The 26260-nt window shown below is 44.5% G+C and overlaps 1 protein-coding gene across 1 annotated transcript in view; it reads right to left on the bottom strand.

Moving 5' to 3' along the window:
- eml5 (EMAP like 5) overlaps nt 1-26260 on the bottom strand; it is a 45776-nt gene that overhangs the window by 1717 nt on the left and 17799 nt on the right. Inside the window, exons 5-40 of the mRNA XM_056295474.1 lie at nt 23336-23521; nt 21877-22012; nt 20966-21167; nt 20470-20607; nt 20056-20312; nt 18741-18953; nt 18470-18637; nt 17755-17861; nt 17539-17657; nt 16970-17156; nt 16615-16720; nt 15834-15927; nt 13523-13623; nt 13184-13377; nt 12813-12924; nt 12487-12614; nt 11436-11577; nt 11081-11233; nt 10283-10414; nt 10008-10096; nt 9378-9554; nt 8987-9188; nt 8761-8887; nt 4956-5034; nt 4526-4655; nt 4213-4311; nt 3687-3707; nt 2990-3163; nt 2498-2706; nt 1967-2124; nt 1671-1785; nt 1357-1545; nt 979-1151; nt 701-863; nt 473-576; nt 174-327 (exon numbers count right to left, since the gene is read on the bottom strand). Coding sequence (XP_056151449.1) covers nt 174-327; nt 473-576; nt 701-863; nt 979-1151; nt 1357-1545; nt 1671-1785; nt 1967-2124; nt 2498-2706; nt 2990-3163; nt 3687-3707; nt 4213-4311; nt 4526-4655; nt 4956-5034; nt 8761-8887; nt 8987-9188; nt 9378-9554; nt 10008-10096; nt 10283-10414; nt 11081-11233; nt 11436-11577; nt 12487-12614; nt 12813-12924; nt 13184-13377; nt 13523-13623; nt 15834-15927; nt 16615-16720; nt 16970-17156; nt 17539-17657; nt 17755-17861; nt 18470-18637; nt 18741-18953; nt 20056-20312; nt 20470-20607; nt 20966-21167; nt 21877-22012; nt 23336-23521 — 5238 coding nt within the window. The remainder of the gene's footprint in view (nt 1-173; nt 328-472; nt 577-700; nt 864-978; nt 1152-1356; nt 1546-1670; nt 1786-1966; nt 2125-2497; nt 2707-2989; nt 3164-3686; nt 3708-4212; nt 4312-4525; nt 4656-4955; nt 5035-8760; nt 8888-8986; nt 9189-9377; nt 9555-10007; nt 10097-10282; nt 10415-11080; nt 11234-11435; nt 11578-12486; nt 12615-12812; nt 12925-13183; nt 13378-13522; nt 13624-15833; nt 15928-16614; nt 16721-16969; nt 17157-17538; nt 17658-17754; nt 17862-18469; nt 18638-18740; nt 18954-20055; nt 20313-20469; nt 20608-20965; nt 21168-21876; nt 22013-23335; nt 23522-26260) is intronic.

The following is a 26260-nucleotide window of genomic DNA, read 5'->3' as shown; positions in this document are numbered from 1 at the left end:
AGGTATCTGCTGCAGGTCCTCGCCAGTTCTTCTAATGGTTCAAATATTTTCACCTTTTGAGTTGGTTACACATTTTCAGTGGTACTATAGTATAATTTTTTCCCCTGACAGACAGAAATCCATTCCCGACAAAATATAAAAAAAACAAAAAGTTTTTCTTCAATTATACTTACAAACTTTTCTGGGCAGGGAAAGTCGAACAGCTTTACCATTCCAAAGTCATCGCCTGTGACAACGTTGAGGCCTGAGTGGGACACACAGGCACAGGTGACGTCCGCTTTGTCAGTGTTACGGGACCAGATCCCAAGGACCTCGTCCCCGAGGACACTGGAGGGAGAGAGGCAAAAATTATACCCGCTGCAGTTATACAGTGAGGTTGATTGTATTATGGTAATATTTTTCGCACAATGTCTCCTTCATTGGAGTGTGCCTGTAAGAGTATGGGCGGACATCCTAAATGTAAACTCCTCACCTTGTCCATGTTGCCCACGTAATCCTGTCAATGTGGGACTGCTCCGTGACCTGCTTTCCAGATGGCACCTCATAAACTAGCCGTTTATATGCACCCGTGGATATCTGTTTCAGGATATGACAGATTATGATTGTACAGGTACATGTTCTGACAGTTATCTCGGACATGAACTCTTGTTAACAGAGTCATGTTGCCTTTTCATAGTGAAAAAAGCCTTTGTGTCTGTACCTGGACATAGCTGCTGTCAGCAGAGAAGTCCATCTGCATGACGAAGCTTGGGATGTCCCTGCAGCAGTTAATGCGGTTGAGCTGTGGTCCAAGAGTCAGATCGTAGAAATCAACGGCACTTTCTGTTGAACCTACAGCCAAGTAACGAGAATCCGGACTGAACCTAAACAGGAGAAAAGAGATTTTAAAAAGCACTGCATACTGTTAAATTTAACACTGGTAGTGTGATGAGGGAAAAGTGTGGTACTTTTGTTTTTCGATGAGACACAGTGTCCTACCTAATATCCTGGATAGGTGAACGCCTGTCTCTCTTTTTGCCCCAGATTTTAAGCGAGGCCACCAGAAGAATGATGAACTCTCCATTCTTCATACCAATGGCCACCATGTCTCCCTCAGGACTGTAGCTGACAGTGTGTGCAGGATGGCCCAGGTTCACCTTATTCAGCATCTTCTGTTTCCCCACAAGGCAAGGTAATCACAGAGTTACAGTCACAAAGAGACGAGAATTCACGAAAGAGGAAAAACCGAGTTTCCCATTTTAACAGTTCTGCATTACTGATTTAAGGAATTGATTACGAAACCAGTGTTTGGATGAACCACAACTAATTCTTGTCACATTTAGAACATAATAGTGGGGGGAAGGTGATTGTAATGACCTTCTCTGGGATGTCCCAGAGGCGTATGGTGCCATCCTCTGCAGCAGACAGGAACACATCTCTTGAGGGATGGGTGCCTACGCCCCAGATGGGTCCATCCATGTGTCCATTTACCAGGATGTTGCATGCTGCATTCTTTTCCCCTACTTCAATGATCTCAGCGTTTCGGGTGCCCACAAGGATTTTACCCTTTGAACAAGAGCAAGAAAAATATGTGAGGCCTGTGATGATGAACTGAGCAGTGAGAGAGAAGACAGCTAGATGGATCATTTTGTCAGATGAACCCACGATAGTAGTGCAGCTATATACTCTACCTTTCCTCTGCATACAGAACGAACACAGTCTATGATCTGTCCCGTCTCTAATCGAAAGGCCCTGCACCGCTTCAGCTCCTGGTCCCACAGCTTCAGAGCTCCTCCCTCCTTTGACCTGCAGAGGACAGCAAACACTGAAATCACAACTTGTCAGATACAAAACATTGTCTGTCGTATCCTGCTGATATCTGTGATTCCATCAAAACTATTCACTTTAATTTGACATCCATGATGCTGATCTGTAAACAATGAGAGCTGACAGACCATGTGTGGCGATGTGGGAGAGGAGTACTCACGGTCTTTCCTTGCCTCCGGTGACAATGAGACCATCTCTCAGTGTGGTGTACATGGTGAACACGGGGCCCGTATGGGCCTTTGCCACGATTCTTACTAGAATGTGTTCCCTCCACACACACACATCCCCACTAATGGTACCTGTAAATGTCAAGTTATTCTGAAAAGAAAACAAATCTGCACTAATCTAGTGACCTAAAAGAGCATGGAAAAGCATTGCAAAAACAATTCACAATACATTTATGAATAGTGTATTTGTGATGATGTGATATCTGTTGAGAACATAGCTTTAAATACGATCTGAAATCAAATCACAAGAGAAAATGTAATATTTCAAATATATAAAACATTTTAACATTTATTAAAAGATAGAGATCAGATCATTGAAAAGACATTGATGCATTCTGAAATAATGAGACAGTGGGCGGGAAGGTGCAAAAAGCACATTTTGTCATTTGTAGTGACTATAGCCACTATATTGTACATCGTAATATATTTTCTGTCAGTATTTTTGATGAGGGAAAATAACTTACAGCTCCAAATGCCACAGAGAGCATGGTCTGCATACGGGCGTCCTCTATGGAGCTCATTACACCCTTCTTGCTGAGCAGAGCCCGACCAGCCAACGTCCAGAAACGCACATGTTTGATCCCGACGGACACAAAGTGGGTATCTGAATCTGGCCGAAATTCTGCCACAAATATCCGCTGCGTGTGACCCATCCTGCTGGCCACTTTGGCACCTTTAAAAAAAAAAAGAGTTGTTAGATAAGAGTTCCAAGCCTTGTTGCTGCAATTTAGTGGTCTGCAAAAGAGGGTTTCATCATATTTGAATAAGTTGTGTAGAAATTCTGAAATCCTGGCTGCCATATTACAAACAGTGAATGAGACACATATATGGATATCACTGTTGTAGGGGTGAGAGTGTGGGGTTCTAGAGAACAATTGGTTTTCTAAGCCTCCAGGTTGAAGGTCAGGGCCATTTTTTGCCGTTGTTGTTTCACACAAAAGTGCTCCCCACAGTACCTTCCTGCCACTTCCAGATGGTGACTGTGTGTTCTGGGTCCAGGCCCACAGACAGCAGGAGTTTCCCTGTGGCACTGAAGCTGACAGAGCAAACCCCGCTGGAGTGGAAACAACGCAGCACAGACAGGGTCTGCTTAGTCATGGCATCCCACACATGGATGGAAGGAGACGTGGCTGAGCAGGACCGACAAAAAAGAGACGAAGAGACAAAATATGGGGAAATCATAAAGCACGAAATTCACAAACGAATACACATTTCTATTTACGACACAGGCTGTGAGGTTACAGATGTAAGTTTGATAGATATAAATTAGACTAGGGTTAATAATGGATAGAAAAAGAACAGGAAAATAAAAAAGTCGAATACAGTAACGAAAACAAAATCTCATGATAGATTATGGCGATAGAAAGAGATGATATCTAACGTTAAGGCAACTGAATGTAGGTGGGGGCGGAGACCTGTCCCAACATAAAAGACCACTAGGTGGCAGTGTGTTAAAAGAATCCATGTGTCTAACCCTTACAGCGCCTCTGTCCATTGTTATGTCAAAAAATACAATTACAATACTATCTCATTTGTAAAGGATAATTAAAAGGCCAAAGATAATAATCTCAAACATTTTTCCCATTTTTATAATATATTGTGCTTTGAAAGATTTTTTTTCCCTCTCCTGATACTTCTCTCAAAGTTCCTTACCTGACATGTCACCAGTATCACCTGAAAAGTAGGAAAAAGGGATGGTGAATTTAGGAACGCCAACAAATCATGTGCTGCTTTTCTGCCTACCTCACTGTAGCGTTTTTCATAGGTCCATATATTAAACTGTTTTACTGGAGATTTTACTACAATACAATTTCATTCAATAGTTTCCATCTATTCCTTTTTCGTGAAATTCAAAATCCCTAGCTACTCAGCCTTGCAGTCAATTTTGGCTTTTCAAAAATGTTTTTTTTTTTACTTGTCTTTCTTACTTGTTCTTCATTTTGGAAAACTGTGTTGAATCACAAGGCATGCAGTGTGCGTGACAATTTCTCTTCAGCTGAACCGTGCAGCGATTGTGATTATGCAGGTTAGCTGCTTTAGAACACATATATAAGAGCATGGGGGAGGGGGACGGTCCCCGGTCATGTGTAATAGTAATCCCCCTGCACTATGCACTTCACAAAATACAGGGAAAAGAAATGCTGGCTGACGACATGAGGCCAGCTTTGCATAAACATACCTACTTGGCCAGTTGCCACCACGTTCGGGAATTTGGGATGTTGATTGATCGTTAGGCACAGAATGTCATCGCTATGTTCTACATAGAAACTTTGGCAGGCTGTTAAGAAAACACATCAAGCCACATACGTATGTGTGCACGCACGCACGCACGCACGCACACACACACACACACACACACACACACACACACACACACACACACACACACCCCAAGGGGAATTTATTTCATGTTTATCATTGTTAATGCGACACAGTCATGTCATTACTTGGGGATGCTGTCCACTTTCTACCATGTCCTGTTTCCTACTCACAGGTTGTCAAGTTGAGGACAATGCCAACCGAGGCCGCGTGGTAGATGATATCCGCCCCCTCATTCAGATAGTGCACGTTATTGCGGCAGTCATTGCCACGGTAACCAAACACCAGATCCAGCACCAGGTCCTGTGGCAGAGTCAGGTAAGGCGAGGTCAGCGCCATGACAACAGAGATGCTTTGAGTCGAATGCCATTTGAAGTACCTCATTACTCAATTACAGCACCATCAGGTTCCCCAGAGATGTGGTCTGGACAGCATATGATCACACAGGGTCTTTAGCTGATATAATGCCATTAGCAACCCACGTTCTAACTTCATTTGTTCCTCTTATGGGGAAATGCCTGCTTGCTAATATAAAATAGACCATCTTGATGCATCTTCTCATTTGTCCCTGTATGTTTTGGTAAAAGGTATGCTCCCTCTTACCTCAATGGGCCTCTTTTTCTTGCCAACATTGTTGGTCTGCAGCTTCTCTGGCTGTGGCAACGCCCTGCTGACAGGAGGTCTGAAACAAATACGGTGCACAAAGCTATGGTAATGGATATGACAATCATATTATTAATATTGATAATATTATCATTAAACTCATTACTAATATTACCTCAACCACCACTACCACTAGCACTTATTGGTACTAATTATTGGTACTAGTACTTATTTTTCCTCTTTGTCTATGTCTGTGTATAGGGAGTTAAGAGGTCAGAAATATGAATAGGTGACAATTCATGAAATGCTGAAAAGCAGTTAAATATGATATTAACAGCTAGTCGCTCCATTCGGAACTATCAGGCGTCAAGAGAGTATTTCATTACAAGGATGAATGAACACAGCTTACAACTTCTGAGGAGAGATGAAATGAGGCCATAGATAGGGGAAAATGATAATATGAGAAATGACTTGAAAACATGTTGAGACCACGACCAGATTTTATAGGCAGATAAAGAGTCTGTACTATCAACAAAGCAATGGAAATATGTTTCCTTTGTCACAGAAAGTTGAATCAGTTCATCTGGACACAACGTTTAGTGGGAGAAACGTTTCATCACTCATCTAAGTGATCTCTTCAGTCTAAACTGACTTTAGATATCCCCACCCTTATAAACAATACAGTGGCATAACGACAGAAACCAACGATCGGTTTCATATGCAAATTGCCATGAAGATTAACTAGTTACAATGGCCCTGTGCACTATTCACAGAGGATTTGGGAATGTTTGCAATCACAGCATTTTAAAATCATGACAGATGTACTCTTAGCCCCCCCCCCTCAGGTTTAGGGACGGTCATTCCCTCTTCACATAGATGGCCTCTTTGACTCCCTGTTCAAACCAGCATTCCTCGCTATCGAGGGGAGGAAACGAGGGGCGGCCTAAGAGTACGTCTGTCGCCATCTTACAACGCTGTGATTGCAACTATCCCCCAATGGCCATTGTAACTCTAGTTAACAGTCATGGCAATTTGCATATGAAACTGATTGTTGGTTGCAGTTGTTAAGCACCTGTATTGTTTATAAGGGTGGGGATATCTGCAGTCAGTTGAGAGAGAAAAGGTCACTTAGATGAGTGATGAAACGTGTCTGTGAATGTTCTCATTCATCCAGGTCATGGTTATCCAAAGGAATTGAATCAAGTGCAACTGGACTTGGTTATATATCCGTGAAGACGTTTCGCCTCTTGGATGAGAGGCGAAACGTCTTCACGGATATATAACCAAGTCCAGTTGCACTTGATTCAATTCCTTTGGAGAGTGATGAAAGGTTTCTCCCAATAAACATTGTGCCAGATGAACTGATCCAACTTTCCGTCATTTGCTTACCTGGATTATTGAGCATGCATAAAGTCACATTTCTTTTGAATAGTGTGACTGAGTATGACCATGTTCCTGAATGGAATGTAGATATTAGACGGCAGATGAGAACGGACTAAAACAAAATGTAAGATTGATTGAATGGGCAGCTATCAGATACTGTGATCAATAAGGAAGACTGATATTTAAGAGGACAGCAACCTATTTGCCACGCAAGGAAAAGCAGATAGTAAATTCCTGAGTAAATTACCCCCATTTTATCAACACCGTGTTTTTTTATTTCTGAAAGGAATGAGAGTTTGAAGATGACTAAATGCATATAGAAAGATATTGATTCTGTTTTATAAAAAATAAAAAAAGAGAGGTTGGACAATTTTAAGTTTAATACAAGATGCAGTTGCGAACAGGAACAGATTTGATGATCAACAAATAAATGTATGGACAAACTGTTGCTGTGACCTCTTTGGAGACTCTCGGCTAGTGGACGGGGAGGATTGGATATGGGATACAAAAAAAAGGGGGGGTGAGCTATCCTCTCTAAACCGGGATGGAGTAAAATCTCACAAGTATGAATAGATTAAAAAAATTAACACCCAACATGTGGCTTACCTTGACCCTCTTCACGGCAGCAGTAACAAAGAGAAAGTAGGTATTAGGAAAAGGCTTCTCACAGCGTTCACTGCTGCCCCACTGTCACTCACGCAACACAACACTTTAGCCACTGAGGACATAAAACACATCAGTCAGTGCCAAGGTGTAACCATAACAACCATGCCCATCTCTATGACAACCACTGCCTCGTGGATGCCATGTAGATGTTTGTGCCACCGCCATAAGCAGTTGAGGCAATCGATAAGCCCAAAGCAACAAATGCCTTTTACATAAATCATCAGAAAAAAGACCCCCCCCCTCGAAAAAAATGGCAAGTAAGACCAATTCTGGTAAAGTCTGTGATCTATGCTTATTCATGAACGACATATTCTTGCTCCATCATTCCATATTTTTATTGCATAAATAATCCATCCATCCATTCATTATCTTAACTGCTTATCCTGCTCTCAGGGATGCTGGAGCCTATTCCAGCAGTCATTGGGCGGCAGGCAGGGAGACACTCTGGGCAGGCCATCACAGGGCCCCCCCCCCCCCCACACACACACACACACACACACACACACATTCATTCCTAGGGACAATTTAGTATGGCCAATTCACCTGACCTACATGTCTTCGGACTGTGGGAGGAAACCGGAGCCCCCAGAGGAAACCCATGCAGGCATGGGGAGAACATGCAAACTCCACACTGAGAACAACCTGGGATGACCCACCAAGGTTGGACTACCCCGGGGCTCGAAGCCAGGGCCTTGTTGCTGTGAGGAGACCGCGCTAACCCCTGTGCCACCATGCCGCCTTGCATAAATAAATACATTATTAAATGGAGTCTAGAAATCCTTGCTTTAATTCTCAATAAAGCTATAATCCTGAAGATTGTCATCTTGGTTAAAATTACAGACACCTATACAGCACTGATAATTGCAATGGCATTTGGACCACTAAAGCCAATAAATCCATTTGAAACAATACTGTCAAAAGTGCTGTTGTGTCAGCACCTTCCCCCATGTTAAAAGAACAGGTTAAACATGAGTTTTAGCTCTTGATGTTTAAGTCTCTGTTGGTAAAGGTCTTCTCCTGTTAACCACAGCTTTGCTTCTTCTTCAAACTGGCCATTACCTGCCTTACTCTTCTGCATTTGGATGTTATGGTGACGACATAAAATGTTATGTACTGTATAATGTTTTCCTGGAATAGTCCTCCCCAATGGGAAGCATTTAAGTATTGGCAATTCGGATATCCACAAATTAGCTATTGTCATAAATACACCCTTGATAAAGTATTAAACTGCACTTATTTATGCGAATCTTATTCATGCAAATATTATTTACGCAAATCTTCAGGATTGTAGCTTTATGATAAAACATCTCACCTGATGCTTTATCTGAAAAGAAAAAGAGTACTTTATTTTAACTGTTTTACATCTCTCATCTAACACCAAGTCATTTCTCCGACGCCTAGTTTCATTTGTTTGTAAAAACTGAAACATCGGATCTTACCTGACCACCCCCTGCCTTCAAGTTGTGTTAAACAAGGGAGCAGGACAGAGACATGATCAGCCATTAAAGGAGAGAAGAAGAGCAGAAGAGCAGAAGAGCAGAAAAAGGTCAAGTTATTTCAAAGAGACAGAGATAAGACTGGAATTACATGCAGGAAAGAAAAGATACACTGAATAAGTCAGCATCTAGTGGTCTGGCTTCAGTTGGTGCCATGAAGCCATACTTTGTGACGACTGAGTCTCCTCGTAGTCCTCTGACTGCTCAATATACGCTCACCAAGTCTTGGAGAAAATCTCCAGGGCTGCATCACGGTTTACCTTTCATCAGCTGAAGGCTCTTTTAGCTGCAAATGGGGTTTGATCCCAGTCATGGGTCGCACATTGGTGGATAAGGCCTTGATGGTGTAGTTGATCTCATTCTCCCTCATCACATCACTGTCATAACCTGATCAATAACAGCAGCAACAAGGATACAGTTCTGAAAACAGGAATCTTTCTCGTACCACATATGAACGACAGCCTCAAAGCAAAGCTTGCCTCTCACCTCCATCGTCCTCACTCTCGATGTCCGACTCCTCACTATCACACTGTCGAAATTCCCGGTGGCCCTCAGCCTCATGGGCCCAGATCATGAGGCATGTGTCACCACCGCCAACCGTTACCAAGAGGCTGTCATCATGAGTCCATCGCACATTAGTAACATTTGTGCTGTGGGCCACATAGCGTTTGAACTTTGCATACTTTCCCTGGGGAAGGGAGGACAGCATTTATTTACAGTAACACTGGTGACACTAACACAGAATTAACATAGCGCGACATTAGCACAAAAGGTACACCGAGTCAAACACTCAAACCTGGTGCTGTAAGATCTCCGAATAAGACAGGCGAAATAGTGAAACAGAGATATAGGCCTGCGATCAGTCTGTGTGTCTTACCTTGACAGGGTATCTGAATAGCTTCACATATCCTAGGTCATCTCCTGTTGCTAGCACCTTTCTGTCATTGCTAAGGCAGGCAGAGGTCACCTCAGTGACCTCACTGATAACAGGCCAGATGCCCTCAACAGATGTTCCCAGGACACACGTCCATGTATGCCAGTCTATCTTCTCCACCTGACCAGGATAATAAGGAGGTGAGAATGAGGACAGGGGAGGAGGGATAATGAGGTTGAATGTGTCAAGACAGGATGAGACAGAAAAGTGGAGTGAAGAAAAAGGGGGGTGGTAGTAAAGGACACCAGGGGCTCCTGTGAGACGTGACCTGGCACCAATCCTAACGGTATCTATCATCTCTGACTCCAACCCCCATTTTCTTAATGCCCCCCCCACACACACACACACAGTGGGCCGTGCAAGGTATCTAAATGTCACTCTGAATAAAAGAGACCCTAAACACCATCCCATTTCCACTGTTGTAATTAGAACGATACTGGTGAAAAGTGGGCCGTGTTAATGCTTCAATGCCCTTCCCCGAGCCGTTCCCGCTTCCCGGGGGAAAAATGTGGGCCATTAATGCCATAACCACAGCACATCTATGGCTGCTCCTGGGCTGTTGCTGCTGCTTACCTCTGTAGCCGGGATGGTCTGCCTCTTGCCACGAGGAGCTTCAAAAAATAATTGCTCTTTAGCACCAGTGTTGACTTGAAGTAGTTTCCCTGTAAAATGAAACATCCCAGTGGACCCTGGTGTGTAACTGTATTCCAAGAGGACCATTTTAAATCCATAATCACCCACTTTAAATTGGTTTTTCACAGACGCCTCATGCAAACTATTATATCACTCCTGATCATTCACTAAGATTGTACTACAGAGCAGCATAGCAGTTGAGCAAGCACGTTTACCTCTCTTGTCCCAGTCCAGATGGGTGATGTAGTTGAGGGATCCCTTACACACGCCGACTCTTTTACTGCTCATCACGTTGTAAATGTCCACAAAGCTGTCCCCTGACGCTACTCCAAGATACTTCCCAGAAACTGGGCAAAAAAAGCAGAGGGAGAGGAGAAAATTAAATTAATCAATCTAACGGATAGCATTTAGATAAAGAACCAATTCCATAACAGAAGTGATCCATGCAGTTTTTCTAACAAACCAGTTTTTGCAAAGAATCAACTGGTTGCAATCATTTCAACCAAAAAAAAGCAAATCTGTAAACCCTGAATTTAGTATACAGTTTTGAAATCCTAATTGCTAACACAGTCTAATATAGACACTTCTGCAGAGGCGCAGGTGACACTGAGTGTGTTAGAGAACAGGGTTCGAGAAACAGGATCCCCTGCATTGCAGACTAAGATTAAATGTCCAGAAGAAAGAGTTTAGTATCCTGCTCTTACTTTTGTCTGTCCCCTCTGTTTCACATCCCTCTCTGGCTGTCTCTCTGTCTGGCCTTATTACAGGGAGCCAATAATTTGGGTCAGGCCTGCAGCAACGTCTCCCCAACAGTGGGCAGGAAATATGTGTACCTAACACTTCACAGCTACATTAAAGGTAGAAATTGCTTCATTTCTGCCCAGCATCCATGATAAACTGGGCTGATGTCAAGGGCACTTTGATTATTTGAGGCCTAGTTTCTCCACATGCACGATTTGAGGAGGGCTTTCTGCTGGGAGAGAGAAAATGGGGAGGTGAAGCAAAGCACAGACCTGGAGAGAACCTGATATCGGAGATGATGTCCTTGCGGTGGTGGAAGGACACCAGGTCCTCCAGGGTGTCTGCGTTTACAATGAGGAAGCTGCCGTCATTCAGGCCCACGGCTAGAGCCTTGCCATCAGGGGAGAAGCAGCAACACCGGCCCCCTATGGAGAAAAAAAAAATATCCCAGGGACCAACGTGTCATCTATCAGCCATTTCATCAAACAGAAGAAATTGCTGATATCTCGCTCCCCATTGAATGGTGAATCACATTTGTCTGTGCTTGCATTCCTAGTGAACAAAGCACTTATCAGCACCACTTTGCCACAGAGATAGGTATCTCTCCCTGTTTGAGTTGTGACTCACCTTTCCTCAGCTTGCGCACAGCCAGCATACAGTGGCTGGGGGAGAGGTCCCAAATGCGTAGGGTTTTGTCATCGCTGACAGTGGCACAAAGAGGAAGATGGGGATGAGTGGCCAAGCCCCACACCTCGCCCTCCATATGACCCTGTAGGTGTGCGCGCGCACGCACACACACACACACACACACACACATACACACACACACACACACTAACATTGCACTACTGACATTTTCATATAAATACAAGAGAGGTATTCTGTTCTAAAAAACAAGCCAAAAAAGGTAAAAGATAAACAAAGATAAACTTGAACATAATGCAACAATCAGATTTTACGATATGGCAGTATGTTAGATATTGCATGAGTTTTATGAATTAATAAAACCATATGACTAGATGGGTTTATATACTTATATGTAAAGAAAGGCTACAGCAACCTCAAAAATTGAGTTTCACCATTGCAAATGGGTTAAAATACTTACACACAGCCTGGTAAAAATCAGTTAAATTAGCCCAGCAAGGGGAACCCTTGGAGCGTTCATCAGCTGACATCAATCATGAAAATTTTCGCTTTTAAGTTCTCAACCATTTCGAAAGGGCAGCCAATAACATTAACTCTAGCTGTCTACATTCAGAGGAGCCTGGGGGACATCATAGGATCACTTAACTAGATGAACATTCTGCCTTTTAGCAGCAGTAATTCATCACTCTTTATAGCCATTTCCTCTGTGATTTTCCATTGTGGTGTAAGACAGAGAGTAGTGGCTTTATAATCACATTAAAGACACAGAACAGTTTTACTCACTTTCCACTGGTAACCCAGTGCATATGCAGTCCTTCAAATCCAAATTAGCTTGGAAAACCCTCATGCCTACCATTACAGACACCTCACTGGCTTCCACCTAACCAGAGTGCTGAAAGCTGGCTTCCACGTCACTGCCTTGTTACGAATTGGTGGAACACAGCTGGGGCTCGATGTACTGTATCATCAGATTTATGACAAATATTTGTCTTGTTTTTATACCAGATGTGCTCAGAGTCTGCAGTATACACACCTGAACCAACAGAGTGATGGGGCCACTTTTGTCTACCTCCAGGATCTCACCGTTCTTGGTTCCCACTAGGATATGGCCGTGGCCGAGTGATATGGCACGTATGGAGGGGTTGTCCTCCAAGAGCAACCCTATGGAAGAGTAAGTGAATTATAGCATGACGTCAGACACCTTTCTTTGAACAAGGACATCGGAAGAAAGCCCAATTCCAACTAAAGCAATGAATGAATGGGTTTGTGTTGGATGATTTTAGTGTCACCTTGGAACGAGGGGAACAGACGACTGTATCCAAGACAAAGGCAGAGTAAATAGCAAGTTTAACCTTTTACCTTTGGAGCCTGGAGCAAGAACTGCTCTCTTGATGGCGTAGGTCTTAAGACATCTCTCGAAGGTGTCATCCCACAGAGCAACTATACCATCCTTGCCTCCAGTAACAAATCCCTAAAGGGTTGGACAATAAAACTGCACATTTAAAACTGCAACAATCTCTGCTGACTGCATTTTTCATCTGACAAAGCGAATTTCATCAACTACTGTACACTACTCAACTGTGATTAAAAAAATAAAAGATGGACAAAGACAGAAAAAGACAAAGAGGTGGACGTAGATAAAAAGGGACTGAAAGTGTAATTCAAATATTTCTGACACTCCAAAGCAAGCCCCCCGCTAGCTAGTGTGTTAACCCCTCCCCCTCCGCTACCTTTTCTAGTGCGTGCATGCTGAAGACCGGGCCGTCGTGGGCCTTGACCGTCTTCATCAGGAACATGTCCCTCCAGATACAAATGTCTCCCGTGCATGTGCCTGAGAACACCATCTCCTCTGTCCAGCCATACACAGCACACATCATAGTTTCTGTCTTCCCCATGTTCCCCTTACGCCCAATTAAACCACCACCTGGAAAGACAGAACGACCAATCAGCTCACACTGAGATGTGTCACGTCTAAGCCGGGCCAGTCGCCACTGCATTTCTATTAAGGTGCTAAATCTCTCTTTTACAGTGAAGCACACCAAGGGGGGTGGGGGGGTGGGGTGTCTTACCAGCTTTATGCCAGAACTTCATATGTTTCACGCCGGCTGTGATGAGCTTGTCAGGCAAGTAGGGATTTATCTTGACAACGAATATCTTGTCCTTACTTCCCCTGAAGAAACAATTTGCATGTCATGAAAAAGAAATTCCATATTGAAATTAATCAAGCATTTGAAATCATAAAAAAGGAATGAGAAGCTGGCCAAGCATTAGGTTTTAGAGCGAAAGAATGCAGCCCATTGCAGTGGCCTCCCTCTCTGGCCTACTGATTGCTTTACACAATATGAACAATAAGGATCAGTAGCCGTGTCCCTGCCTGATGCGTTGGAGCGTACCTGATGCTCCAAGTTCTCTAATCGCTGCCCTTTGTGCTGCTGCATCACTGAGCCTCACTGAGGCCAGAGCAATATGATACCCCACCCCCCAAACATACACCCCACAACAGCCCCACCCCTCCTTCTGTCTTTCGCACTCGCCCTTGCATACCCTCCGCTTGCCCTTGGCCCCTCCCTCCTTCCTTCCCTCCCTCACACCATTCTCCTCTCCCAGCTGAGGACTAGGCGGTGCAGTGTACAAGGCAGGCTCTGTCAGGCCCCATTTCCCTCTGCCCGCCTCACTGCACTGCCCACCAGGGTCTGCAAAGAAGATTAGTGCAGCTCCAAGCTGTCCCTGAGCCGTATTGGAAGCCCGACACACAGTAACACGCAGGAGAGCTGCCTGCATGCTCTGCTCCAACCAGCCAGAGAGGATTTCAGTGGAGTAGATACTAAATATGAATACCAAGTGGGCTGAGGAACAAAGCCAGATTTTTTTTGCCGAGTTTTCAGATGGATCCCCTCTATCCTTTTGCTTTCCCAGTTAAATGTCTTACACCTTACCTTAAAGGTGGAACATTTGGGCATAATTTTCCTTACAATCGAATACTGCTCATGTATGACAACAATTCATACTGAAAGTCTGATGAAGTAACCTACTTGTATCAAATATGCAAATCTGGCGTGCTTAATAATTCACACGTATCCTTTGCATCATGCATCAAATAGCCCCACGTCACCAGGATGAGAGCATAGCACTTATGGATTAAGGGTGCTTTCACACCTGAGATGTTTGGTCCGTTTCAATCGAACCCTGGAGCGTTTACCCATCGCTGCACTTCATTTGGGCAGGTGTGAACACAGTAATCACACTCGAGTGTGGACCAAAACAACCGGACCAAGACCCTGTTGAAGAGGTGGTCTCAGTTTGGTTACAAACAAATTCTGTTATGGTTCGTTTTGTGGTATGAACATGATCTAACCTCGATCCGACCCAACTGCAGGAAGCATTGTGCATTTTTTTTGGATTAAACCAGCTCCCATCACATGTTTTCTTCGTATAATGTGAAGCAACAAACTGCTTTCTAGATGTTGCTTTTAAATGCACTTAAATTAACCATTCAGCTCACATATTTTGGCTTGGTATATGGCCCAAACGATCACTGCAATGAACAAATGCCAGTTCTGCCGATGGTCCATTTTGGATAGCTATCCCAGAAGAAAAGCAAACTCTCCTTTCTCCGCCCGACAACCCCGCTAGATTTCTGACCAATGAAAGTTGTGACAGCTCCCACATGGCTTTTGCTGATGCGTTTTGGTTTGCTTGAAAACCAAAGGCAAAACACAACAACGTAGCAACTCATCCACTGATTCAGACCAAAGCAAATGGACAATAGGTGTGAAAACGCCCTAAAAGTAAGTGCAAATGATTACGGAGCAACAATTGCCACCCTGAGACAAACCCCTACTCTAACCTTGAAGATTCATATCAGTCATCCAGGAACAAACAATGTCAAAAATAAGTAAGAACATACATTCAACTCTCACTGCAGATCTGAAAATTTTGGATCTATTTGTCCAATTGGCTTCTTCAGTTCTTATGGCATGTAGGGAAATTTGGCTTTTATTCTATGGAGAAGCCACTCCCCATTACAAATCTACTCTCATTTTCAAATCTAGTGACAGTCCAGTGTGTGATATTACTTCTTTTTGACACCCTTTTTTCCAACCTGATTTAGCAGCGTTCGGTGCTCTATATTCAGAGCGGCGCAGCGTCATAATCTGCAAGGCAATTCTCCCAACATCTCTTCTCTATCAATCATAATTTTTATTTGGCGCTCGTCTATAAATGTCTATATCTAAAGTGGTGAGGCTCTAAGTGTCTTCAGATTTAAAAGGAGGGTCTTATTAACAAAACCTGTGGCATTGTAACTGCTCTTCCTAATGTGAGAGCAGCTGGCTCGCATCATAAACTGATGTGGAGTCATGCTAAGACCACGGTACTGACCGTATGGCTGAGAGCTTCTCACCCTTCCTCCAGTCCCACAGGACAATGGTGTGATTGTCATCAAGACCCACCGAGGCTAGCCGTTTGCCATCCGCTGCGGGGAGGAAAAACAAAATGGCTCCATTCAATACAGTAGCAAGCAAGCAAGTTTATGTATATAGCACATTTCGTACACAGGGCAGTTCAGTGTGCTTTACACAAATAGAGACGGAAAAGGAACAACCATATGAAATATAATTAAAAGAGAGTAAATAAAAACAAATAGGAACAATCATGTATAAAACATAATTAAAAGAGCACAAAGTACATAAAATGTACTTTGAATTGGTAATTAAAAAGATTAATATAATTAAAAGTCAGTACTGACAAAGTCAGCTCTTGCTTGAGTTCAATGCTTGTTAGAAACATGAAGGCAGCCTGCTGGGTCTGATCCATGGCAGATATTCACAGATATTGACATAGAAATCACCACTCTGCCTCTGTCTGGAGCCAATTAGAGGAAGAGAGATGAGTGGTTCCACCTTGCTGCTGTCAAACTGCCACAGCAACAAAGACAGCAGGGAAAGCAGCTTTCATTGTTGCTTGTAAATTGGCAAAGGATATGAGCCTGTGAACTGGTCCATATCCTCCATGAGCAGTGAAGTCTTTTTCCTTCTCTCATTGATTCCAGACTGGAAGACCTAAAGAAAGCCTTCGTGCTTTTGTGCATCTTTTTTAATCAATACAATCTCCAAGGATCACCCTGAATAGCAGATGTGGGGGGGGAAAAGCCTCAAGACACCTGAGAAGTCCAGAGCGCACACGCCAAGCTGGTGGAATCCTTTCAGCACTGACATGGGTTTCAGCATCTCTGTGTCCCATATGTGGACAGGGGAATCTCGGCCCACCTGGATGAACAACAGTGTCCTTGTAAAATCAAATTCAATATGTCCCCTCACAAATAACTCAGTGCAGCGCTGATAACGGTACCTACAAAAGAATTACACATTCTTGAGCCCTGTAGACTTGCAGTTGTGAGGATGCTCTGATTTTTGAAGGATTAAGGGTGTTTGTGTGTGTGTGTGGGGGGGGGGGTAGCTATATGTCACTCAAACCAGGTCTTTTAATATTTGATGGCAGCTGTGGAAGGAAGCTACCTGGCCTGTTGCTACGAAGTCCTTAAGAGGGTGGATTGCCAGACAGAGGATGTCATCATCGTGGCCCATGTAGAAGCGCTGAGTGTTTTGTTGTCTGTTGTACACCACCCCCACAGCAGCCACGTGGTAGACTATCTCCCCTGTCTGGGTGTAGAACAGGTTGCTCCTACAGTCGTAGCCTCTATAACTGTAAGCACAGAAAAATGACAGGTATCACACTAAAACTTCTAAACATACCAGCTATCTGCAATTCATTGGATATTTTGAAACACATTATCTTTAAATGTAGTAAATAAATTAACTATTTTAGATGCAAGATTACTTGAAATTGCTCAAGGCAACTTCAAATTTCAGTAGTCCAATATGTCTTTAAACTGAAATCACTGCCCTTGACTGAACAGAACTTTTGGGCTGCTTTGTTTGCCCCGCTGCACTCGCACCCAGAAGCGGCAGAAAAATGGACGATCATGCTTTCCATATGTTAGTTGTTCAATATTTGTGTTGGGGTTTTGGCTGGCTTTGAGGGTTTTTCTTTAATTGTGTTACAGAAGGAGTCTGAGTTGTCCTACCCATGAACAAAGTGGAGTTTAATCCTGCTCCCCGGTGCTCGCTCTCTCTTTTTCATGGCCACCGCTCGGTGCTTCTCTTTGCATTGCTCTTTAAGGTGAGGTAGATCTTCTTTGTAAACCTGGGCATGTGTAAGCGGCACGATGATATTTACAAAATCCCAATTATCAATTCACTTGTTAATTCGAGAGTGGTAAATCTGTCAATTCATCGCCCACCTGTCGGCGATATGTGAGCTGTGTCTCCTGTTCGATTTCTGAGTCCATCTCAGGTACATCTGACTGGTCAGAGTCGGACTCCTCGCTGTTAGAGTCTGCTAAGGTCTCTGCAAGATTAAAGAGTGGCTACTGCATCAAACTTCACCAGCAAAATCCTTTTTTTTTCCTTTTTTTTTTGCTTCTAAACCAGACAGAAATATCTGACTGTGTGACTACAGGACAAGAAATGTAGCATCTTGTTTTCACTAAAAGCCAAGTTGGATCAGAGAAGAAAATTCCCAGCCACTGTAACATCTCCTATTTTTCAGGTGGTCATGCTTTACGGTGACGTTACTCGAGACCAATTCAAGAAAATGCTGACACAGCAAAAACAGCGTCCTGCCGAGACAAGGCAATAAGCAGCCCTGGCAGATGAGGGTCTATTAGATCCATTAGGAAAATTAAATGGAAAGGCAGTTAAAAGGTACTTCAATTTCAGAGAGCACACTCGCCGTCTGTCTCTGAAAAAATGCAACCGAGAAATACGGATGCAAGTCTGCGCTCCAAGTTATTTGAGTAGATTTATGTGACGGCCTCTACTTTACAAATCATTGTTGAAATTATAGCAATGTGGTAGGGGAGTGATATACATGGGTTTCCAGTACGTGGGAAGGGCGAAATCAGAATGATATCATTAAATGTTGATATTAATGAGTGCGATATGATGGCACCTTACCTTGCGGCGCTATGTGCAGGGCCTCCTTAGACTTTCTCTCTGGGATGAATTTCCACTGGAACACAGAATGGTCAGCACCACCGATGGTTATTACCCACTGGTAGTCATGGGACCATCTGGCATTGGTTATGTGGGCTGAATGGCCCAAATACTTTTTAAATTTTGCACCTGCAATCAAGACGAAATGTAAATGCTTGAACCATTCTAGACAGATAAATTGAACAGGTGTGGGCAATAGCTTTTCATTATTCAACTATATGGTCCTCCTTACCTTTTTTTACACATGGGTATCGTAAAAGTTTTACTAATCCATAGTCGTCTGCAGTTACTAATACTTGATTATTAAAGTTGGCATCCACAGAGTTTATGTCATTAATCTCAGAGTACTTGGGCCATATTCCGTTCACCTCAGGACCCAACACACACGTCCATGATGACCACTGTACGAGCTTCAACTCCTCCCTGTTAGAAATTTCCTTACCACCTAAGAGAATAAAGACACGTTATCTCACACAACGGTGTCACAGGATGACAACTAAGCAACCATGATCTTAATCTGATGTTGCAATTTTGCCATGGTATTCTGCAGAACGTATGCTCTGAGACAATGGTAGAGCTACAGTTTAAAAGCAACGATATCGCTGGGTTTCATGACGTTTCACCCGGGCTTTCGAAAAACATTTGGAGGTCAACCAGTTGCGATATCAGTAAGAGCTAGCGATGGAAACGTCAGTAGAAGAAGACAGAAATGCCACATGCGTGCTGCCACATGCGAAGGCAGTTGTTCATGATGGTGAACGAGTTAAGGATTTTTCTTCAAAACGCCATAACCAGTGGCTTAGAAACCTGTCTTTGGAGGCAAATGGATCCAATGGGAACACGCTCGAGTGTGCTGTGTCACTTTGTGAAAGGTATGTAAAATATATATATAAAATAATTTATGATTCCCCCTTAACCTCAGCCTTAGAGCCTTTACTCAACTCTCACTGCTGTTATTATATTTTCCAGCGTTTACGCTGACAATCGAATATGTGTTCATTCATGCCTGACGTTGGAGATGTTATGTGGCGGTGCTGAGCCCCGGACAGCCCCCGGCCCAATTTAATCCCTGGTTACCATGGTTGTGCTACGGCTGTGCTTTTTCTCTGTCATGTTGAGTGTGGAATGACTGCTCTTGCGAGGCTGCCTGAGTAAATTATTTCCATGCTCTTGAAGGCTTTCGTTTGTTTTGCTGAGTAGAACGACGTTTGCTGAACCAAGTAGTTGGAAATGTCTGGAAACTCAACAGACGGATAATCCTTCACTTTGAACGAAAAATCTTTCGGTTTCAATGTGTAAGGGTCTACTCCATCACATAATTTTATTGAGGTATCTTTGACGAACACTGGCTTCTAAACTCCTGTAATACTCGGAAAAGGGCAGCATTGCGTTTTGCATCGCCTGTGGCCATTTTGTTTGTTGACCACCAAGTGTTTTACTGGAAGTAAAACCACAGGCCAAAAGTCATGTGACTGAAACCCAGCAATAACGCTGATTCAACAGGAAAGTGAACACAGGGAAGTTAAAAATGGCAGCCTTGTGCTTACTAGGCATCCTGTAGAAAAGCCTTCTACCACTGCCGTCATTTGTCTGCAGGTACTTGCTGTCTGTCGACCAATCCATGTGCGTGATGAAGCTGGTGGAGCCGATGCACTCTCCCACCTTCTTGTACCTCTGCACCACACCGTAAATATCCACCGAGTTATCATTGGAGCCCACAGCCAGGTGGGCCCCATCTGGGGAGTACTTCAGCTCATGGATGGCCTCCTTCCTGTCCTTGATGTGGACCACCTCAGTCATGTCTCTGGATAGAAGGAGAGAATCATGCAATGGGCTCAGTAAAGAACTCGAATGGGTCAAGTAAAAATGAATACTTAGTGAACGTGGTACCTTCAGAGTATTGAATAGATCTTGTGTTTAGCGATCTAGAGTGGAGGTGACCTCGGGACAGGTGTACTCACCTGACTCTGAGAACAGTGAAAGAGCCATCCTTCATACCCAGCGCCAAGTGAATGCCATCAGTGCTCACTGCAGCGCAGCGTATGGGCTCCTCCATGTTACAACGAGCTATCAGTGCATGATCTATCAGGCTCCAGATCCTTTAGACACAGAAGAGTTGCTGAGTAAGTGGAAAGGATTCTAATAGCAGCTAGTACTGTGGGTAAATTTTAGCTGTGACTACAAATTACATACAAAATTACTTTAATCTCTGATTCTGAAAAGCTCTTTCAGAATCAATCATTGCATAACAAACAAAACTACTACCCAAATGCAGTAAAACAATACCGTCTGTTCATGAAACGTTAATTTTTTTTTTAAACATCTTCTTCGACACAGTAGTCAAAAACTATATCTTTGCTCTTCATGCACTAACCACATCCAGAAAAAAAAAAAACACCAAACAACTGAAATTTTATTCTCAGCAGAAATAATGTCGGTTCGAGCTTGGTGATCCACCTGACTGAGCGGTCATCACTGCCAGTCATCGCCAGCGGCTTGGTGGGGTGCACGGCTAACGCCCACAGCTCTCCCTCACAGTGACCCTGCATAATGAGGAAGGGCTTATTGCGGTCGTGTACCACCACCTCGAAGATCTCACTGTCCTGGGTGCCCACTAGGATGTGATCTCCCCGCCAGCACACACTACGCACTGACAGCCCTGTAAACACACACACACGCACGCACGCACAAATGTACACACGCACACACAGGCAATCAAGAACAATAAAAGCTACACACAAAGACTAAACCAAAAAAGACATATGCCCACACATACATGGAGTGGGTGTGAGAGGAAGGACAGGGAAAACTGCATTGGCAGTGCAAATAGCCAACTATTGACTGCCTAGGATGGGGTTCTCAACAGGAAATACAATGACAGCACGTGTTATCAAGCTGGTCTGCAAATGACAAGGGGGTATTTAACAGAGAGAAAAGGATGGAGGTGGTAGGTATGTGCTGTATACATTTAGATGTGCATCTGACATCTGTATCCAGTGCATAACCACAACAGCTGGGACTTAGCAACCCACAAGGGGAACAGGAGAACACTGAGGGGATTACCAAAAACATACTAATATGGCTGTTAACTGTGTCCTACACAACATCACCCACCTCGGCTATTTTCACCTCTAGCTACTGTTAGGTCCAAGATTACAAACCAAACAGAAAAAGAAAATGAAGAAAAGGAAATGGATGTTAGTTTGGGAGAAAAGACATTAAATAAAGAGCAGCTTTTTGGCATTCTGGATGTTCTCTTTGCTTTTCTCTAGCTCTCTTTACAGTAGTAGTGGTAACTCAAGACACCAACACATTCAGTAGCTATGCTTTCTCTGCTCAAGTAAGAGCGTCCGGCTGTTTGACGTCACCTTTATATCCTTGGTCTGTTTCCCTGAGATCGATGACAGTAATTGGTTTGAAGTTCAGATCCCACAGCCGGACGCAGCCGTCTCGGCCCCCAGTGGCAAAGCCTTCCTCGCAGGCATTCATGCTGAAAATCCCTGACTGGAGGAAATGGCAGACTGTCATTGGAGATCTGTACAATAAATGGACAACTACAGAACCAGTCCTGGCTATGGCAAACATAACGACATTGCTCAGCCAGACAGACTTTCACAATTACAAAACTTGTTACTGTGGTCCCAAGATAACACATGGTTAGATGGGTGATGACATATCGCTCAGAAAGTTTTGGGGTTTTTTTTGTTGGTTTTTTTTTGGGGGGGGGGGGGTTATACTCGAAAGCTCTGATTATACACGCAGAGCGACTATGGAAAGCTGATGGTGGATTGTGCACAAAACAGCAGGAATGGATGTGGACCACAGCTACTGTTCTCTCCCCCATCCCCTTATCCCCTCACCCAGCTTTTGATCCCATAGATCATTTAATTCTGTGTAGGAAAACACTGATCCTTGCCACCGAGCAAAATTAAATGGAGCAATGATGCTTCAAGGCATCAACCTTGCAATGGGCCCATGAGATGCTGTTTTTCTATAAACCCCCCCCCTTTTTTTTTCTACCCAATTGTACTTGGCCAATTATGCCACTCTTTCGAGCCGTCCTGGTTGCTGCTCCACCCACTCTGCCGATCCGGGGAGGGCGGCAGACTACCACATGCCTCCTCTGATACATCTGGAGTCGCCAGCCGCTTCTTTTCACCCGACAGTGAGGAGTTTCGCCAGGGGGACGTAGCGTGTGGAGGGGATCCCGCTATTCCCCCCAGTTCCCCCTTCTCCCCGAACAGGCACCCCGACCGACCAGAGGAGGCGCTAGTGCAGCGACCAGGACAGATACCCACATCCGGCTTCCCACCCGCAGACACGGCCAATTGTGTCTGTTGGGATGCTCGACCAAGCCGGAGGTAACACGGGGATTCGAACCGGCAATCCCCATGTTGGTAGGCAATGGAATAGACCTCCACGCCACCTGGACACCCTATAAACAGGCTTTAACTCATTCATGTGGATCACATAAAAAGCAATCACAAATGGGTTGGTGTGGTCACCGTGGAACAATGATATGAATCTAACTGCAGCACATCAGCGAAAGAGAGTCGCCCTTAATAGTGGGGCGCACGTATGTAGGCAAGAGGATGAAGCGACTTTGTGTCTGACTGTGATAATGCTCCTGCCTTTAGCAAAAGTGTGGGTGTCGGGGCTGCTGGAAACGCGAAACCAACTTGAGCTGTAGCTCAACATCACCTTGATCTGGGCAGGGACCTGTTTAGCATTCTCCTTGCCACAGCGCACGCCACTGGGCACTGACACATTAGCCAGACGTTACAGCGGGGCACCAAGACAAATTGGGATCGCTGTGCACAAGCTTACCCCGTGAGCTCCTTGCACTGTCCGCATCAGATTGATCCCTTTCCAGACGTAGATGTCGCCATTCAAGGCACCCGAATATGTGACCTCATCTTTCGCACAGGCAAGGCAGAGGATGGTTTGGAGATCGCCGGTTTTGCCAAAAACACCTCGTTTAGGGGTCAGAGCATTGCCGCATAAGCTCCAAAACTGCAAACACAAACAAACGGACAGGAAGAGACTACAATGGCTAATAATCCCCAATGTAATCCTACACCGAATGGGCAAATAGACAATTATGAGGTATTTGTAAACAAAACATGAAAGATATTTGGATGGCACACATTTATGCAAATACACCTGCAATTGTACAAACCCATCCATACACGTACACAGCAGAGAACCTATCTACACTCAAACACAAGCGTCTACAGCACAGCCCACTAATATAGACAAGTACATGCTGTACTCTATTGACAAGAAACAAGCAAAGTGTAAACTAGCTCCCCCACCCCACCCACCAACACACACACCTATACACCAGCCCACATCCACACGCACAAAAAACACAAACACACAGATATCTGAAATTGTGAATTTATGCTGGGAGTCAGCGCTGTAACCACCTGATCAGTATGCAGAGACAAAGACACACACTAGCACACGTACACACATACAAAAACACAGGCTCATGATTTATGAACAAGGTCATTGGCATGCACGGGCACAGCCTCATCTGAGGGCTAAATCCATCAAACAGAAAGAGATGCTCCGTCTGCATTGAGATGAGATCACAGGGCTCACGGTGCCTGTCTCCAATACTGAGACCCGACTGCTGGCACGTGATTGGGAGGAGAAAAAAAACCATAGACGGCAGCAGCTGAAAAAGGACTGAATGACATGACCTTTTTAAGTCCTATCAAAAGCAGGAACCCCCCACCCCCAAAACAACCCTTTTTTTTGTTTGTTTATCTCATGCATTGAAACCCGGATTCAAGTGGAAAAAATACATAACCTTGGATGCCGCTACTGGGAAAATGTTAAAAGCTGTCGGCAGGTGTTGGCGCACCGTATTTTGTTTAGTTTTTTTTCAATATGAGACAGCAACAGACAATCCTGTCTGCACAGAGCAGGCGGATAGAATGCGCAAATGAGCCCCTCTATCTTAATAGCCCGTCAGCTCCCGTCTCACTACCATCTCACCTCAGTGACTGATAGGGCTGCCGCGTGTTAACGGGGAGGGGGATCGATTATCACGGGCAAGCATCACAGGGACAAGATCGCGACCTGCCATCAAACATCTGAGGCTTTTACCTCAACAACAGCAAACTATCCTTCCCCTGATTCAAATAGTGAAGGGTTGTGTGCATGCATATGTGCATGCATGCGTGTGTGCATGTGCATGTGGGTTTGTAACTGTTAGATAGGGGGTAGGGTGATGGTTGTAGCAGGCAGAATTGAGGTTAAGTAAAGAAGAACACAGGTGTGTGAGTAATCTGGGCAGGTATAAGGGTGGGTCATGTCACAAAATGTGGCTCTGAGTGCCGGGGGGGGGGGGGTTACGACGCGGCGTGACTGCACGACCCTCCCTGCCTGCAACTGATAAGGCAGGGAGACACAGGCGCCAGCTAATCCCCGCACTGCTGAATTACTGAGAGGAGATGGGATGCTGGAGGGGGTTTATGATGAGGCCGGGAGCAAGAGAGGAGAGAGACTGAGAGAAAGAGGTATCACAGACAGACAGAGAAGGAGGCGTGTAGATTGGCAAAAAGGGGAAAATTGGGAACGAAATGAGAAGTGGGTCTGCGGTACAATGAAAAGTAGAGCTCGTAAACAGTATGGATGCACTGTGTTATGGCATTAAAATCACAGTCGGAATAATTTTTTACTCAAACAAACTTCCTGTGACAAATGGGCAAAGTGGAGGCTGTCTTCTGAGCTCAAGATTAGTTGCATGTCAGTCACTTGGTTAACTCCACCAACACTTAATGGAAAACCTTTAAAACGAATTAATCTAGAATGAACCCTTACTCTAACCTTAACCTAATCCTAATTCTAACCCTAAACCCAAATCCTAACCCGAAAATGGACCCTTGCACAAATGAGGACCGGCCAAAATGTCTTCCCTTTGCAAAAATGTCCTCACTCTGATGGTTAAAAAGTCAAATTGGTACTCGCAAAGATAGAAGTACAAGAACACACACATGCACATACATCCCACTGCCTGACTAGGTGACAAGATCACCTCTGAAGCTGATTAAGAAATCGGACTCTGCATGTGTGTGTGTGTGAGAGAGAGAGAGAGAGAGAGAGAGAGAGAGAGAGAGAGAGAGAGAGAGAGAGAGAGAGAGAGAGAGAGAGAGAGAGAGAGAGAGAGAGAGAGAGAGAGAGAGAGAGGGGGGTTATGGGCTGTGGAAGGGCACACCAAGGTCTGAGTAGCCCTCAACAAAGGAAACATTAATTGTGATATGATTAGCAAGCAAGAGCCGAGCGGGGAGGTGAACGCTGCCTGCCTCCTCGGTCCTCGTCACAGAGGTCGTGTTTTCAGCAGCCCGCTAGTGAACGGATTACTGAGGCTAAATCTCCTAGATGCACTGAGTGCTATAATCACTGAGCGAGTGCAGGGCCGGGGAGCAGATGTCACATGGTCCGCGGGGTAAAGGCTGGGGAATTATGTGGGACAGCTGCTGGATCGCCTCGGTGTCATAAAACATGGAGAACAGAGCAAAAGTGGAAAAATTGGAGGCAGGGGAGGCCGGGACACGACAGGGACTGGGGGGGGGGGCGTTTGGAGCGGTGGAAGGGGTTCTGGGCAGGGTCCCGTGGAAGAGAGGTTTTCACAAGGGGAATCACCATAGGGGAGGGCGGGAGGAAGAGGAGGAGGAGGAGGGCCGGTCAAGCCGTATTGAGGGAGGGAGTCATCAGTGAGACCCTACTCCACTTGGAAAT

The sequence above is a fragment of the Lampris incognitus genome, chromosome 16 (genome assembly GCF_029633865.1).
Source record: "Lampris incognitus isolate fLamInc1 chromosome 16, fLamInc1.hap2, whole genome shotgun sequence".
NCBI lineage: Eukaryota > Metazoa > Chordata > Actinopteri > Lampriformes > Lampridae > Lampris > Lampris incognitus.
This window is presented reverse-complemented; position numbering and strand designations above follow the sequence as displayed.